The sequence below is a fragment of the Rhinoraja longicauda genome, chromosome 18 (genome assembly GCF_053455715.1).
Source record: "Rhinoraja longicauda isolate Sanriku21f chromosome 18, sRhiLon1.1, whole genome shotgun sequence".
Lineage (NCBI taxonomy): Eukaryota > Metazoa > Chordata > Chondrichthyes > Rajiformes > Arhynchobatidae > Rhinoraja > Rhinoraja longicauda.
Window position 1 is genome coordinate 3,704,335 of NC_135970.1, and position 18,009 is coordinate 3,722,343.

Consider the following 18,009-nt stretch of genomic DNA (forward strand, 5'->3'; position numbering starts at 1 on the left):
ATTTGATTAAGGAGTGATTTTTTTTTAAAAATGGTGTAATATTGGATTTATGGGCAGTTTGCTGGATATGGGCTTCATTTGATGAAGGGGGTTTAAGTTTTATTTCTGTTGTAATTAATTATAGGGAAATTGGTCTCGTTTGTGCTGTGTATGAATGGACTACTTTTTGTATAAGGGGTGGATAGTCTGACTTTGCACCATGTTTGATTTAGGAATGATGAGACTGATTAGTGCCTTGTTTGATAAAAGGTTGTTAACCTGATTTGTGTTCATTGAGATTACGATGTGATTAGTCTCATTTGCTGTGTCTTTTTATTACAGTTGATTCTGGGGTAATTTGTCAGTTTTGTGTTTGAGATAACTTGGGGCTGATTAATCTAATGTAAACTGTAGTAATCTTAGGGGATCAGTCTGAACGATCTGATTGAAACATTTACAGGACCTCATTTGGGGCAGATGACTCAATGCAGATTTAGTGGTGGTTAGTTTGATTTGTGCTAATGTGATCAAAAGATGTTTAAGGAATGGCATGTCCGCTCTCTACTAAAATCACCAGGCCCTTCGGCCCATCACAAATCCATCCTATTTACAGCACTTGGCATGTACTATCATTGATTGATGTGCTTTAACACTCTTCTGTGGAGAGTTTAGTCTGGTTTAAATTGTATTTGCTGAAAGATTCTATAAATTGTTTATGTAGAGATTCGGCTGATTTTATGGTTTGTAAGATTAAGGTTATTGTACCTTTGTGTTGTATTTTGGGGTAGGTTATCTGATTGTGCTATGTTTGATTAAAGAGTGTTTAGTCTGACGTGTTGCTGATTTGATGAAAGGTTGTACAATCTGTTCTGTGCTGTATTTAATTAGTAATTTGGCTGATTTATTTGATTGAGGGGCGTTCAGTCAGTTTTACCTGTGTTTGATTTTGGGGCAATTAGGATCATCGATGCACGACTTGACAAAGGGGCGATTTTATTTTCCTGGTGTGTATTGACTTTGATCAAGGTTTGTTCAACCTGATTTGTTATTTTATCAATGGATGATTAGTTTGATTTTCACTGCATTTGATGCAGGGCAGTGTGGGAAGGAACTACAGATGCTGGTTTAAACCAAAGATAGACACAAAAAGCTGGAGAACTGTCACCTATTCCTTTTCTCCAGAGATGCTGTCTAACCGTTGAGTTACTCCAGCTTTTTGTATCTATCTTTGATGCAGGAATGTTTGCTACGATCTTGCTATTTCTTTAAGGAGTGATTATTTTGGCGTGCGCTATATTTGTTCAAGGTGTGATGTGTGCTGGATTTACTTTAGAGTTGTTTCATTGAGTATTTTACTGGGGAATTGTGTTTTTTTTGTTGCTACATTAATGAAGGGATATTTAGTCTGATTCAATGGAGCAGAAGTGGAAATGGTTGAGAGCTTCACGTTCCCTGACGTTAATATTACCAACAACCTGTCGTGGACCAACCACATTGATGCAACAACCAAGCAGGCACACCAACACCTCCACTTCCTTTAGAGACTGGGTTAATTTGGCACGTTTCCAACAATGCTTCCACTTCCACAGATGCGCCATTGCAAGCACACTTTGGGTTGCATCACAGCTTGCTTTGGGAACAGCTCTGCCCAAGACCGCAAGAAATTGCAGAGAGTTGTCGACGTCGATCACACAGAGCAGACCCCACCATTGACTCCATCTACACTTCACGTAACCTTGGCAAAGCAGCCGACATAAAGACTTGTACCACCCCAGTCGTTCCTCCTTCTCCCCGCTCCTGTCTGGCAGAAGGTACAGACGCTAGAAGGCACGCACCACCAGACTCAGGAATTGCTTCTTCCGCTCTGTTATCAGGCTTCTGAACGGTCCTTCCATAATAGACAATAGACAATAGGTGCAGGAGGAGGCCATTCGGCCCTTCGAGCCAGCACCGCCATTCAATGTGATCATGGCTGATCATTCTCAATCAGTACCCCGTTCCTGCCTTCTCCCCATACCCCCTGACTCCGCTATCCTTAAGAGCTCTATCTAGCTCTTTCTTGAAAGCATTCAGAGAATTGGCCTCAACTGCCTTCTGAGGCAGAGAATTCCACAGATTCACAACTCTCTGACTGAAAAAGTTTTTCCTCATCTCCGTTCTAAATGGCCTACCCCTTATTCTTAAACTGTGGCCCCTTGTTCTGGACTCCCCCAACATTGGGAACATGTTTCCTGCCTCTAACGTGTCCAACCCCTTAATAATCTTATACGTTTCGATAAGATCTCCTCTCATCCTTCTAAATTCCAGTGTATACAAGCTAGGGTACTGTCTGATTCACCTCTACCCCATTGCGGACATTGGACTTTGTCTCTGGAACTGACGCGCTACAATGCTGAGAACTATATTCTGAACTCCATATCTTCCCCTTTGCTCTACCTATTGTACTTGAGTGTGTCTTGATTGTATCTATGAACGGTACATCTGAGCTTTTTGGATAGCATGCAAAACAAAGCTTTTTCACTGTAGCTTGGTCCACGTGACAATATAAACCGAAACCTCAATGTGATTTGTGTTGAATTTGATTGTGAATAATTGAGTCTGAGGTGTTGTTGATTTAATTAAGGATTGTTTGTTCCTGTATTTCATTAAAGGGTGAATATTCTTGTATTGGGTAAAGGTGATTAATCTAATTAGTGCTGTATTTGATTAAGAAGTGAACAGTCCAATTTGTTCTGTATTTGATTAATGCATGATTAGATGGATTTGTGTTGATTTGTTCTATCGGAGATGAAGGTTTGTCTAGCCTCATTCGTGCTGTTTATTTTGAGATATCCAGTTTGATTTCTGCTGTATTTGATTAAGGATGACTTGGCTCCTTTGCGCTGTATTTGCCCAAGATATGTTTCATCTTGTTTTAGCCGTATTTGATGAGGGGACATATATTCTGATCTCGACGGTAATTGATTAGGAGACAAATAGTTAGCTAGAGTTGATGAATGGAGACGGCAGTCTGATTTGAGCTGTACTTGATTAAGGAGTGATGGAAGAGAAACTGCAGGAGACACTGCAGGGAACCAAGCGATTGGTTTATTATTATAACAAGTGCAGATGCAACTCTACTTACGATGCTTCGACTTGCGATATTTCGACTTTCCGATGGTGCAATATTGCGATATTTCGACTTTCCGATGGTGCAATATTGCGATATTTCGACTTTACGCCTCGAGATCAGGTGTATTAAATGCATTTTCGACCTTTGATATTTTCGATTTACGATGGGTTTATCGGAATGTAACCCCATCGTAAGTCGAGGAGCACCTGTACATTCTTCTTTCGTACGTCGACTACACCAATCAAAAGTGGCAATTGGTGCTTCAGAGTACCGCAGTTGAGGCTTTGCTGCAGATGTTGCCAGTTCCGTAGAACTGCCCAGGGTGGATGACCAGGATGTAAAGCAGCTCTCACCCCACCTGTACATTGAAAAACATTGTTTGCATGCTCTCTGGGCAAATCATACCATGCAAATGTACATCAGGTAGTGCAATAGAAACAAAGAAACAGTGCAGAATATAGATTTGCAGCTACAGAAAAAGTGCCAAGGTCACAACGGGATAGGTTGGAAGATTGAGGGTATATTCTTAGCACATGTGTATTCAAGAGAGAGTTGGATATGGGGAGAAAGCAGGAATGGGCTGCTGATTCTGGATGACCAGCCATGATCATATTGAATGGCGGTGCTGGCTCGAAGGGCCGAATGGCATACACCTGCACCTATTTTCTCTGTTTCTATGTCCATTCATGACTCTGATAGCAGCAGGGAGAAGCCGTTTCTGAATCTGGTGGTGCACGCTTTCAAGTTTTTACACCTTCTGCCCGAGTGGAGAGGGGAAGGAGAGAAAGTCTGGGGTGTGAGTGGTCGTTGATAATGTTGGCTGCTTTCCCAAGGCAGCATGAATGGTAGCTGATGGGAAGTCTATGTAATGGACTGGGCTACACCCACAACTCCTGCAGTTTCTTGCAATCTTGGGCAGAGCTGTTGCCAAACAAATCCGTGATACATCCCAATAGGATGCTTTCTATGGTTCATCTAGAATTGGCGGGGGTCATTGGGGACGTTCCAATTTTCCTTTGACTACTGAGGGAGGAGAGGCATTGGCGTGCTTGCTTGGCCATGTTGTCAATGTAATTGGACCAGGACAGATGGTTGGTAATATTCATGCCTCGGAACTTAAAGTTGTTGACCATCTCGACTCGAGCATTTATTAATACCGAATGGGGCATGTAATCCATCTTGCTTCGTGAAATCAATAATCGGCTCTCTCATCTTGTGGAGATTGATGGAGAGGTTACAGTCTTGATACCAGTCTAGGACGCTCTCTAACTCCTTCCTAAATCCGGTCTTGTCATTGTTGGAGACGTGTAAATTAATTGGGGCAGATTTTGGCTGTGCAGGGGCAAGGAACTTACAGTTGAGAGTGTAAAGGGAGCGGGAGAAGAGGCTTGGACATTACATTTTGACACAACTCAATAGTCTGGCAATGCCATCCTACATGAGTGAGACCCTGATTACATGTTTTGCAAAAGGTCTATGTCTATAAATCCGTGCCCCTTAAACTTTCTATTGATGTCACTGCGGTCAGATTTCCTGTGTAGAATTGTCAACAGATTTACCAACAACAAATGCCCAGCAGACCAAACCTTAACTATGTTCACACTGATAAACACCACAGCTCACAAAACCAGCTCATGGTAAATTGAGAACTCGTTCCTTCTGTTAAGTCATCTATAGTTAAACCAAGAGAGTAAATAAAAGTGCGCATTTTATGATCACAGTTTAAAAGCATTTCCTTTTGCAATTAAATCTCCAAATGGCCAACAGCATAATGAGAATCTTGCAGCAAAAAGCTTCTGGCAGTGGGAAACGACATTTCGGAGAAACACACTTGATCGCCAGAATATTTTGAATAATGAAGAAGAATCGATGCATTGTGGCAGGAAAATTGTAAATGAATTGGTTATCCACGTGATAACTCTGACAAGCTGGGAGTGCATTCTGGCAATAAATTGCACTGTATGATTGTGAAGCATTCTGTTTGCAATCCAGTGCAGGCACAGTGGCATCTTTGTCTGTGATAAATTGCAGTCGGACCCCTTTACAATGTAGATGGATCCATGTTCGTAAATCTCGTGGCAAACGTTGATCCATTCACCGGTTTCCCATTCATCACTGCGATGTAGAACTACCTGACATGAGGATTGGCCCATTGACACACAGCTCACTCTGGCAGACACCGTCTGACATGAGCACCCGTCTGAAGAAGGGTCTCAACCTGAAACGTCACCCATTCCTTCTCACCAGAGATGCTGCCTGTCCCGCTGAGTTACTCCAGCATTTTGTGTCTATCTTTAATTTAAGTCAGCATCTGCAGTTCCTTCCTACACATGAGGTCAACCCAGTTTAGATTTGTTTAGTTTAGTTTATTGTCACGTGTACTGAGGTACAGTGAAAAGCTTTTGTTGCATGGTAACCAGTCAGCAGAAAGACAATACATGATTACAATCAAGCTATTACAGTGTATAGGTACATGATAAGGGAAATTATTCACAAAATGCTGGAGTAACTCAGCAGGTCAGGCAGCATCTCAGGAGAGAAGGAATGGGTGACGTTTCCTCAGACCCTTCCTCAGACTCCCATGATAAGGGAATAATGTTTAGTGCAAGGTTAAGGATAGTCCGATGGTCACCAAAGAGGTTGACAGTAGTTCAGCATTGCTCTCTGGTTGTGCCTGATAACAGCTGGGAAGAAACTGTCCCTGAGTCTGGAGGTGTGTGTTTTCACACGTCTGTACCCTTTGCCTGATGGGAGAGGGGGGAAGAGGGAGTGGCCGTGGTGCGACTCGAACTTGATTATACTGCTGGCCTTGCCAAGGCAGCGTGAGGTGCTCTACGACAACTCCCTAATATCTCCCTAATATCTTTTATTTCTATTACGGTCTAATCACTCTAAAATCCAAAGCATACAGATGATAGAACAGTGCTAAAGCTAATCTGACAAGAAAGTACCTGCTCCTTCTGAGCTCAGCAGTTGCACAAAACATTCACTGAAGTCAGAGCACAATCACAGTGAGGGGGGGTTGCTTTCATGTACGAGCTTTCTCATTCAGCAAGATGAAGAACGGCGCCCACAGGAGTGGACAGAAGTCACGGCCTACACTAGGGTTCCATTTTCTCCTCGCATGGATAATTGACTTGACTGGTAGTTGAAATGTGTGCTGGCTGTTTTTCATTTAATAACGTGCTGATCTTAGCCGTACACAATAGATAACAGAACTTTTGACAGATTCAAGTTTTTCTATTTAAATTGAGCTGAAATTGTGTGTTTATTGAGACTGATCGTAACTCCCTGTAGTAGATTGACAAAGACAAATGTAATGTAATCTCCTGTTCCTGACGCCTTGCTGAAGAATAGTTGAGAACTTCAGAAGCAGTTGCTGCAAAGCGTGGTAAAAGAGAAAGCACTAGAACAATGGACAGCTGATTTCTTCACAGGACGGCCTTTTAACCAGAAGGCGTTTGTGATTACATTGCCTGGGAATCATCACTAATGTCTCTATGATATAGAAGATAGACACAAAAAGCAGGAGTAACTCAGCGGGTCAGGCTGCATCTCTGGAGAAAAGGAATAGGTGATGTTTCGGGTTGAGACCCTTCTTCAGACTGAGAGCATCTCTGAAGAATCAAGCAAAGAGGACAGCCAGGCTACAGAAGTGTCAACTCGTCTCAATGGTTCAACCGCCACAGATGCTGCCTGACCCGCTGAGTTACTCCAGCTTTTTGTGTCTATCTTCAGTGTAAACCGGCATCTGCAGTTCCATCCTGCATATTTTCCTTCTGATGAAGGTTGAGTTGCCCAAGGTTGGTCTGGGATCGAGAAAGGTTCTGATCCTTGATTGAACTTCTTATCCTCCAAACACTCTGCAAGTCGTGTTACTCCATATTTGACGGATCGCATACCAGGGACTGTCAGAGTTTGTTTTGAGAGCGGTGTGATAAGACACGCTAGCTCCTCGCAAACAACCATTCAGATTCCTTTCCAAGTGCCTATCTGAAGGACAAGGTATTATTCAGCAAGAGACAAGCTGATAATTGACAATATCAACAAAACGCACCATTTGCATTCTTGATAATCGAAAATAACAAAAAAAATAATCCTATAACTTTAATATGAAAATCTCGCAACATTCCTAAATTGATCAATGAGTCCGAAATTTGTGGAATTGTAGATGGCAAAGTCGATTGTGTAAAGATGCAGGGGGCAGGAGATGAGCTGGAGTTGGGCAGATCTACGACAGATGGTGTTTAATCCAGACAGGTGTGGCAATATTGCACTTTAGGAAGTCAAATTCTAGTAGGATGTTTGGAGTAACAGGCAGGGACCTTGGAAGCATTGACAAACAGAGAACTAGGGGTTCAGGTCCATGGCCCATTGAACGAGCAATACAGAGTAGTGAAAAGGGCATTTGGTGTGCTTGCCTTCAGAGGCCGATGCATTAAGTATCAGCGTTGGGATGTCATGTTGCAGTTATACAAAACGTTGGTTAGATTACATTGGGAGTATTGTGAGCAGTTGTGTTCACCACAGTACAATGAGGATGTGGTATCAATGGAGAGTGTGCAGAAGAGATTCACCAGTACATTGCCTGGAGTGGCTGTAGTTATAAGGAGATTGGATAGGCTGGGCTTATTCTCACTGAAGCTTAGAAGACTGAGGTTTGTACATTTAATGGAAGTATAATTGGGAAAGATAGAATCTTTTTTCCCAGGGCGGGAGACTCCAGAACCAGAGGCACAGGTTTAAGGTGGGAATGGAGAAACTTGAAGGAAATCTGAGGAGTAGGTGTTCACACAGATGGTGCTGTTTACCGGGAAGCATAGCCAGAGGATGTGGCTGAGGCAGATACAACTTCAAAGGCTTCAAAGTTGTGTGGAGATGTACTTGGGTAGGAAAGGCATAGATGGATATGGGCTGTGAGAGGCAGGTGGGACTAGTGCACAGGGGCATCAGGAGCAGCATGGGCAAGGAGGACCAAAGGGTCTCGTCTCTGGGCTGTATGATTCTACTTGAAAAGGGAACAAATTACAGCGGAGTTATGAAAAGCAAAGGAGTGGGGAGTGAGACAGCAGCTTGTTAGAAACTGGAGGAATGTGGGTCCTTTGTTGCTGATGCACCTTTTGGTTAGATATCAGCAATCAATGTATGATGTGCGGGAAGGATCTGCAGATGCTGCTTTACACCGAAGGTAGACACAAGATGCTGGAGTAACTCAGCGGGTCAAGCAGCATCTCTGGATAGAAGGAATGGGTGACATTTTGGGTTGAGACCCTTCTTCAGACTGAGTCAAGGAATAAGGAGATACAGAGTTAAGGATGTGTACGGTGTGAAAACGAGACAAAGGCAATGGGGATTAAGGAAAATGTAGAATAGATCATTGTTAGATAGGAGAAGTTTACAAAGTAAACAGAGATAAAATGTAATCGAGGACAGTCAAACTGGTCAGAGAACTGGGAAGTGGGAATGGATGGAGAGCAAGGGTTACTTGAAGTTACAGAATGCCAAAACATTATGACCACTGACAGGCAAAGTGAATAACATTGATTATCTTGTTACAAATTCACCTGTCAAGGGGTGGGATATATTAGGCAGCAAGTGAACAGCCAGTCCTTGAAGTTGATGTGTTGGATGCAGAAGAAATGGGCAGGAGTAAAGACCTGAGCGACTTTGACAAGGGCCAAATTGTTATGGCCAGATGACTGGGTCAGAGCATCTCTGAAACAGCAAGGCTTGTGGGGTGCTCCCGGTCAGCAGTGGTGAGTACCGACCGACAGTAGTCCGAGGAGGGACAAACCACAAACTGGCGACAGACAGGGTGTTGGGCGCCCAAGGCTCATCGATGCCCGAGGGCAACGAAGGCTATCCCGTCTGATCTGAACTGACAGAAGGTCGACTGTGGCACAAGTCACAGAAAATGTTAATTGTGGTCACGGGAGGAATGTGTCACAATACACAGTGCATCGCACCCTGCTGCGTATGGGGCTGCACACGGAGGACCAACAGCACATTAGGCAGGTGGTCACAATGTTTTGGCTGATGTTATTTTCCAGCAGACATATTGTGATTGTTTGTATTTTTACTCTGCAGTGTTCTGGATGAGGAGAGCAGTAACCTGCGGCAACAGAAACTCGATAAACAGGTAACGCCTTTACCCATTGCATATCTCTATCAGTCTCGCTGAATCAATAAGTTAGCAAACAGCCTTTGAGTCAACCAACGGCTAACTCATCAATTACTCTCTGTTCGAGAATGCCAGGCTTTTAAAAAATATTTGCAGAACAAAATGGTCAAAGTGGAGGGGGGTGGGCACTTAGGTAAGCAAATCAAAGAATTTCACTGTGTCTCATCACATGTGACAATAAAGTATTGGTAGCTTAAGGAAGTGCACAAGGCAGAGTATTGTGGAGACTGCACACTGAATGTTGGAGTCAGCAACATCTGCAAAGAGGACAAAATGTGTAGGAACTGCTTATGCTGCTTTACACCGAAGATAGACACAGAAAGCTGGGGTAACTCAGCAGGTCAGGCAGCAAATCTGGAGAGAAGGACTAGGTGACGTTTCAAGTCAAGACCCTTCTTCAGACTGAGAGTCAGGGAAGAGGGGGGCTGGAGATATGAAAAGGTAGACCGGACAAATGAATGAAATGTATGCAGATAAGCCAGTAATGATGAGTCTGAGAGCAGGGGGAATCACAGAGCTCCCATTGGAGAGAGGATGAGAACTTCAGAGTAGGCAGGCAAACCTTGAGGAGATTTCAAAGTAGGCAGGCAAACCTTGAGCAGATTTCAGAGTAGGCAGGCAAACCTTGAGCAGATTTCGCAGTGGAGCTGACAAAATGCTGAGGAAAGAGCTGCAGATGCTGGTTTACACCAAAGATAGACACAGAAAGCTGGAGTATCTCAGTGGGTCAGGCAACATTTCTGGAGAAAAGGAAGAGGTGATATTTCGGGTTGAGACCCTTCTTCAGACTGAGAGCATCTCTGAAAAATCAAGCAAAGAGGACAGCCAGTTACTGAAGTGTCACCTTGTCTCGGTGGTACTTCATTGTCACAGGTACAGTGAGATTCATTTTTGTACACAGTTTAGTGCAAGTATCACCATACACCACTCAGATACATCTTAGATAAGCATCTCAGGTACAGTAACTGCTGACCGGGCTGACCGCCACTTATCCAGTTCCCCGCGGGCCTCCCCCAGCGACCGTGTCGATCCACACCGCTCCAGCGCCCCGCAGCGGATCACAGCCCTCGCCTTCCCCGGCTCACAGACACCGCGCTGGGCCCACAGCCCCCACCAGGCAGAGCCCCTCAACACTGCTGGGTCCTACTGCCCACTCCCTCCTACAGGGAACCGCAGCAGAGGTTCCACTGGGTCTCCTCCACTGGGTCTCCTCCACTGGGTCTCCTCCACTGGGTCTCCTCCACTGGGTCTCCTCCACTGGGTCTCCTCCACTGGGTCTCCTCCACTGGGTCTCCTCCACTGGGTCTCCTCCACTGGGTCTCCTCCACTGGGTCTCCCCTACTCCCAATTCCTCCGTCTACGCCGCATCTGCGCCCGGGATGAGGCGTTTCACACTAGGGCATCAGCGATGTCCTCATTCTTTAGAAAACGGGGCTTCTCCTCTTCCATTATAGATGAGGCTTTCACTAGGGCCTCCTCTATATCCCGCAGCTCCGCTCTTGCTCCCCCTCCCCCCACTTGCAACAAGGACAGAATCCCCCTCGTTCTCACCTTCCACCCCACCAGCCAGCGGATCCAACAAATCATCCGCCAACATTTCCGTCACCTACAACGGGACCCCACCACTGGCCACATCTTCCCATTCCCATTCGCCTGGGCAGCTTGTAGCCCAGTGGTATGAACATCGACTTCTCCAACTTTAGATAGTTCCTCTGTCCCTCTCTTCCCCCTCCCCCTTCCCAGATCTCCCACTGTCTTCCTGTCTCCACCTATATCCTTCCTTTGTCCCGCCCCCCTGACATCAGTCTGAAGAAGGGTCTCGACCCGAAACATCGCCCATTCCCTCTCTCCTGAGATGCTGCCCGACCTGCTGAGTTACTCCAGCATTTTGTGATGCCTGAGATACAGTATGTGTGAGACAGTTTACAGTCACCAGACTTGACACCATTTTCAAGTTGCAGTTGTTGTAAGTGCAGGGATCTTGATCAGACCATAAGGTCTGTTGTCCTGGCAGCATTGCAGGGTGGCCTGGCCAAACGTAGCAGTGGAGGCCAATTCTCTGAATGCATTCAAGAGAGAGCTGGATAGAGCTCTTAAGGATAGCGGAGTCAGGGGGTATGGGGAGAAGGCAGGAACGGGGTACTGATTGAGAATGATCAGCCATGATCACATTGAATGGCGGTGCTGGCTCGAAGGGCCAAATGGCCTCCTCCTGCACCTATTGTCTATTATCTGTTGTCCACGCACTCGGCCTCTTGTCTAGCCGAGCCCATGGCTGCTGTAGGCACGGCTCCAAGTCTGTCTGCCCCACACAAGCCGCACATCTGCCTGCCCCACACACGCTGCACTGGCTGCCAGCTGTTTCTATGGGTTGTTTCAAAGATGCATGAGGACAGTGGAGACTTTATATGTGCAGTTTCTATGTGTATCACACACAAACGTGTTTGCCATGATCAGGGTATTTATCAGGGCTTTAAGTTGGGTTGCTGGCAGCTTTCCAATGTACCTCCTGATGGATCATTGCAACAGCCTTCCTCAAGTCCACCTGCGTCTCGCTGTCTGGGCTGTTCTCCAACTGCGCGCACGTGAGACAGTTTACCACCCAAAGCAAGGCAGCCCGAGCCCCCATCCTCTCCTGGACCGCGACCCTGTCCGTGTGTGCCGCAGGTGGGCCGCGACTCCCAGTCTCCGGACCCCCATGGCCAGACCAGTGGTCTGTCTGCCCCCAGGAGGGGGGGGGATTCCCTAGGAGGGGGGGATTCCCCAGGAGGGGAGGATTCCCCAGGAGGAGGAGGATTCCCCAGGAGGAGGGGGATTCCCCAGGAGGAGGGGGATTCCCCAGGAGGAGGGGGATTCCCCAGGAGGAGGGGGAATTCCCCAGGAGGAGGGGGATTCCCCAGGAGGGGGGGGGGATTCCCCAGGGGTGGGGATACCCCAGGGGGGGGAGATTCCCCAGGAGGGGAGGGATTCCCCAGGAGGGGGGGGGGATTCCCCAGGAGAGGGGGGATTCACCAGGAGGGGGGATTCCCTAGGAGAGGGGGGATTCCCCAAGGGGGGGGGGGTGATTCCCCAAGAGGGGGGGGTTCCCCAGGAGAGGGGGGGGATTCCCCAGGGGGGGGGGATTCCCCGAGGGGGGGATACCCCGGGGGGGGGGGGGGGGGGGTCCCGCCGGTATCCCGGAAAGAAAGGGGGATTCTCGGCCATCCAGGGGGGGGGAGTGCGGGAAGCGGAGGACGGATCACGGATCGCCGTCGAGTCCCTGAGGACTGAGGGAGGGAGGGAGGGAGGGAGGGTGGAGCTGGGGCTGGGGGATCCCCTGGAGCGGGTGTGGACGCTGAACCTGACCTCTCCCTCTCCCTCTCCGCCCTCCCTCCCTCCAGCGGACCTTGTTGGAGGAGAAGCAGAAGCGCCGGCGCCAGGAGCCGCTGATGGTGCAGCCGAGCGGGGACGGCCGGTGCCGGACGAGACGGACCCACCAGTGCGAGGAGCAGGCGCCGCTCGTAGAGTCTTACCTCAACAGCAACGGCAGCACCATCTACCATGGTGAGTCCGGGACACCTGTTACCCCTGCACCCCCTCTCTCTCCCCCCCTGCACCCCCTCCCCCTCCCTCTCCCCCTGCACCCCCTCCCCTGCACCCCATCTCCCCCTGCACCCCCCTCCCCCTGCACCCCCTCTCCCCCTGCACCCCCTCTCCCCCTGCACCCCCTCTCCCCCTGCACCCCCTCCCCCTGCACCCCCTCCCCTGCACCCCCTCTCCCCCCTGCACCCCCTCCACCCTCCCTCTCCACCCACTCTCCCCCCTCCCCTGTACTCCCTCTCTCTCTCCCCCTCCCCCCCTCCCCTGTACTCCCTCTCTCTCTCCCCCTCTCTCTCCCCCTGCACCCCCTCCCCCTCCCCCCTGCACCCCCTCCCCTCTACCCTTGCCCCCCACAAACTCTTGCACCCTCTACTCTGCAACCCACTATCGTCTACTCTGCACCCCTCCCTCTCCCCTGTGCCTCTCTCACCCTGCACCTCTCTCACCCTGCACCCCTCTAACCCTGCCCGTAGCCCCTCACCTGAACCCCCACTCCCTGTACCCTGCGCCCAGCTCCTTGCTGATCACAGTTCTGCATTATTTGCTTTGATCTATGTTTAAAGCCAGTTCACATCATCTGAGATTGAATGTTCCAGTATTCACCTGAGGTTTCCAATGCTCTGACACTATTTCCATTTGCAGGGTTCCATCACTGTCTGAATTCTATTGCTTTGCTCACTGATTTCCTCTCGGGGCGGTGTCAGGGGTGAAGCTGTGATCCATTGTAGGTAGTGCCCAAGAGTGGTGTATGGGTTGGGCAATGGATGATCCATTATGTGGATCCGGTCTCTCCTCAATGACGTTGTTTGTAACAACAGCAACAGCAACAAATCCAGAATTGCCTCCTATTTAATTTCTCAGAAGTACCTTTGCTCTTTGCAACTTCAACGCTAGGATTAAAGGTCAACATGAGGAATAGTTCAGTCCCCTGAGCAGGAAACAGGTGAAGACAGAGTCAACAGTGTTACATTGCGATTAGATTGTCCACGTCTTCCTGCTATAAATTAGTCATAGAGTTATAACAGTACAGAAACAGGCCCTTCGGCCCAACTCATCCATGCTGAATAAGGTGCCCCATCTTAAGCTAGTCCCATTTGCCTGCGTTTGGCCCATATCCCTCTAAACCTTAGTAGCAGTTTTAGTTTTAATTTAATTTATTGTCACGTGTACTGAGGTACAGTGAGTAGAAAGCTTTGGTTGCGTGCTAACCAGTCAGTGGAAAGAAAATGCATGATTACAATCGAGCCATTTACAGTGTAAAGATACATGATAAAGGGAATATGCGAATACCCTTTTAGTGCAAGGTAAAGCCAGTAAATCCGATCAAAGATAGTCCAAGTGTCTCCATGAGGAAGCAGTGGTTCAGGATTGGTCTCTAGTTCCTATCCATGTTGCCTGTTCAAGTGTCTTTTAAATATTGTTACAGTATCTGCCTCAACTACCTCATTTGGCAGCTCATTTCATACACTCATACACAGTGTGCTAAAGTCACCCCTCAGGTTCCGACTAAATCTTTCCCCCCTCACCTTAAGACTTGTGTCCTCTAGTTCTCGATTCTTCTACTCTGGGGGTTAAAAGACTGCATTCACCCTATCTGTTCCCCTCTTGATTTTGTGCACCTCCATAAGATCACCCCTCAGCCTCCTGCGCTCCAAGGAATGAAGTCCTCGACTGCCCACACCTCAGACCATGGAGTCCCGGCAACATCCTCGTAAATCTTCTCCGCACTCTTTCCAGGTTAACAACATCTTTCCACTCGCAGGGCGACCGAAGCTGAATGCAGCCTGGCCTCGCCTCGCCAGCATTTTGTACCAGTCTAACGTAACTTCCCAACTTCTATATTCTACAACAACTGTTTGAGGTTGTCATTCTCAAATTTAAACTTGGGGAATGGTATATCAAGGTTGAGATATTTAAAAATGCAGATGCTGGAAATCTGAGATATAAACACAGCGTGCAAAATGGTGGGGAGTGCAATGAGTCAGGCAGCTTGTGCTATGTCATCATCGTGGCTGGGGACACTGTACATTCTCGGGAAAGGTGCTGACGACCACTATGTGACCATCTTCACTCTGGTATCTGATACACTCACAGACTGACAAAGCAGCTCAGTGAGGTAGGGCTGTTAGAGATGGGGTCAGGCTCCGAGCCATCCCATCAGACTGTCAGAGGCAGACAGTCAGACTGTTAGACAGACTTTGTCCCAGACTGCGAAACCAGCTCAAACCAAATCAGTTATAAACAGCCTACATCATTTGCTATTGGAAGTGAAGTTAGAGCAATGAGTGAAAGGACCAAGTTTAGAGATTGCATAAGAAAATAACTGCAGATGCTGGTACAAATCGAAGGTATTTATTTCACAAAATGCTGGAGTAACTCAGCAGGTCAGGCAGCATCTCAGGAGAGAAGGAATGGGTGAAGTTTCGGGTCGAGACCCTTCTTCAGACTGATTTATATCCTTTCCGTTAGGTGTCAGATATGTTGTGTCAGGTACTCCAAGTTTCTGCTCTTTCTACTGAATGAGAGTGGGCTTGTTCTCAACTCGGCTGATGTTCTGTAGATTGTTGCAGCTTGTAACAGTGAGATTACAGCCATTGGTCCTGACCATTCATGGGTAGCCCATGTTCTTCAGTGATGAGGAAAAAACTACCAGCCCCAGACGTCAAACGATAAGAGTCGATATCTCTTTGCTTCTAATTGTAAAAGGAATACTTGGGATAATGTGGCACTGGTGTTTCACTGATTAGTATGAAGTGTCTTTGCATTTGATGGGAGATTGTTGCAGCCCATGATTAAACTGTTACCTTGTTACCTTGTGGTCGTTCATTCCTGTGACTTGCATTGAACGTGACATTCTTTCCCCAACAACGGGGCTGTTAGTTTTTCAACAAAAAGGCAATATTCAGCGCTGCCTTCTGAACAACGTGGAGCTGAAAGTTAAAATGAATGACTGGGCTACAGCTGGGAACAGCTGACATAACAGGCTTGAGCTGCTGGGCTGAAGTTAGCTGCCCTCCACGTAACACTGCTTGCTGTGAAAGCTGGTGTGTTCCGTGAAGGCACGGAGTATCATGTCCTTTGAGTCCGGTGTCTATGAAGTATAGACTTCAGGTGCCATAGTGAGTCCCACCGGAAATTGGAGGAACAGCACCTCATATTTCGCTTGGGCAGCTTGCAGCCTAGCGTTATGAACATTGACTTTTCCAACTTTAGATAGTTCCTCTGTCCCTCTCTTCCCCTCCCCTTCCCAGATCTCCTTCTATCTTCCTGTCTCCACCTATATCCTTCCTTTGTCCCGCCCCCCTGACACCAGTCTGAAGAAGGGTCTCGACCTGAAACGTCGCCCATTCCTTCTCTCCTGAGATGCTGCCTGACCTGCTGAGTTACTCCAGCATTTTGTGAATAAATACCTTCGATTTGTACCTGCATCTGCAGTTATTTTCTTATACTTCTTAGACTTCAGGTAGGTCACTGCAGGTCCATATCTCTGCATCTTCCTCTCCCCTGACTCTCACTGAAGAAGGGTCATGACCCAAAACGTCACCCACTCCTCCTATCCAGAGATGCTGCCCATCCTGCTAAGTCATTCCAACATTTTGTGTCTATCTACGGTATAAACCAGCATCTGCAGTTCCTTCCTACACTGTAGGTCTTGACATTCTTCCACAGGTGTGATGTGCAGGTGAATACCTCATCCAATTTGTGTCAATTTAGAGTAAAGTCACGTAATGCCTGTGTCCATTCATCTAATTATCCATCACACTAGCTGGGGATACGTTTGTGTGTCGGCCATACAGTACGGAAACAGGCTCTTCGGCCCACCTGCCCGCACCTGACTGCATGTGTCTGCGCTTTTAACATTATGGTCGTGTGGATGCCCAGACTCTGGAATTAATCAGGAATATACTCTGCATAGAAGAAACCAGATTAGTTTATGGCAAAAAGGAAATTGGTTTTAGGGTGGTGAGATGCTCATCTTCAGGGTGAAGCTGGAGGGAGATGGAAGATGGTCCAGGTTTTTCCTGATAATTCTGGTGCTACCCATTTCTTCTGGGCCCAGATTTGTAAGCAAGGACAAAAGGGATCCCTTCTCTGAGGGATCTCCACTGTCATAGAGGAGGTCATGTGAAAGTGATGCCCTCAGTGAGAGAGTCTCGAATGGCAGCATTAGCAAATGTTAATGTGGAGGAAAGAACTGCAGATGCTGGTTTAAATCGAAGGTAGACACAAAATGCTGGAGTAACTCAGCGGGTCAGGCAGCATCTCGGGAGAGAAGGAATGGGTGACGTTTTGGGTCAAGACCAGAGATGCTGCCTACCCTGCTAATTTACTCCAGCATTTTGTGTCTACCTTCGAGCAGATGTTAATGTTTAATTCTACATTATTCAGAATTTAACAATTCGCACTGTGGCGCAGCGGTAGAGCTACTGCCTTACAGCGCCAGAGACCCGGGTTCGATCCTGACCACGGATACTGTCTGTGCGGTGTTTGTACGTTCTCCCCGTGACCTACGTGGTATCCACCGAGATCTTCGGTTTCCTCCCACACTCCAAAGACGTACAGGTTTGTAGGTTAATTGGCTTGGTATAAATGTAAATTGCCCCGAGTGTGTGTAGGATGGTGTTAATGTGCGGGGATCGCTGGTCAGTGCGGACTCGGTGGGCCGAAGGGCCTGTTTCCGCGCTGTATCTCCAAACTAAAAAAACCCTAAAAGATAGTGAGTGCGAGCATTTTGTGGAACAAAATAAGATGCCGTCATGTCAGTGAAAGAATGTCACGGTAATTATAAACCGAATAATAGATAGCCCTGCCTGACAGGGCAGTAAAATAATCAATAGGTTTGAATGTCAATCTGTTTTTCGCAAAAAGACAAGTTTAAACAATCACCAAAATGTCACTCACTGTGGAATTACTCCGGGATATTGTTTTCAGATTTTATGAATATATTCTTTTGTCAATTGGAAGCGTTGAGTAGTGGAGCTGGCCCAATACTCTGCAGATTGTTTCCTCCTTGTCATTGAAATGCGTTGGCTGCCAACCTGATCATTGACGATTGTTGGGCCCGGGAGGGAGAAAGAAGCGGAGATGGCTCCGCGGGAATGGACGGCCTGTCTATCGGAGTCCCCCAGTAGGGTAATCCAGGGCCGGGCTTTGGGCT

General features: G+C 47.4%; 1 protein-coding gene across 5 annotated transcripts in view; it reads left to right on the plus strand.

Annotated features, from left to right (window-relative positions):
- The window catches only part of tub (TUB bipartite transcription factor), a 164,937-nt gene that overhangs the window by 113,577 nt on the left and 33,351 nt on the right, over window positions 1-18,009 (plus strand). For all 5 annotated transcript variants that reach the window (XM_078414983.1, XM_078414984.1, XM_078414986.1 and 2 more), the window contains exons 2-3: window positions 9,179-9,230; window positions 12,653-12,815. In XM_078414983.1, the coding sequence (XP_078271109.1) occupies window positions 9,179-9,230; window positions 12,653-12,815 (215 nt within the window). The remainder of the gene's footprint in view (window positions 1-9,178; window positions 9,231-12,652; window positions 12,816-18,009) is intronic.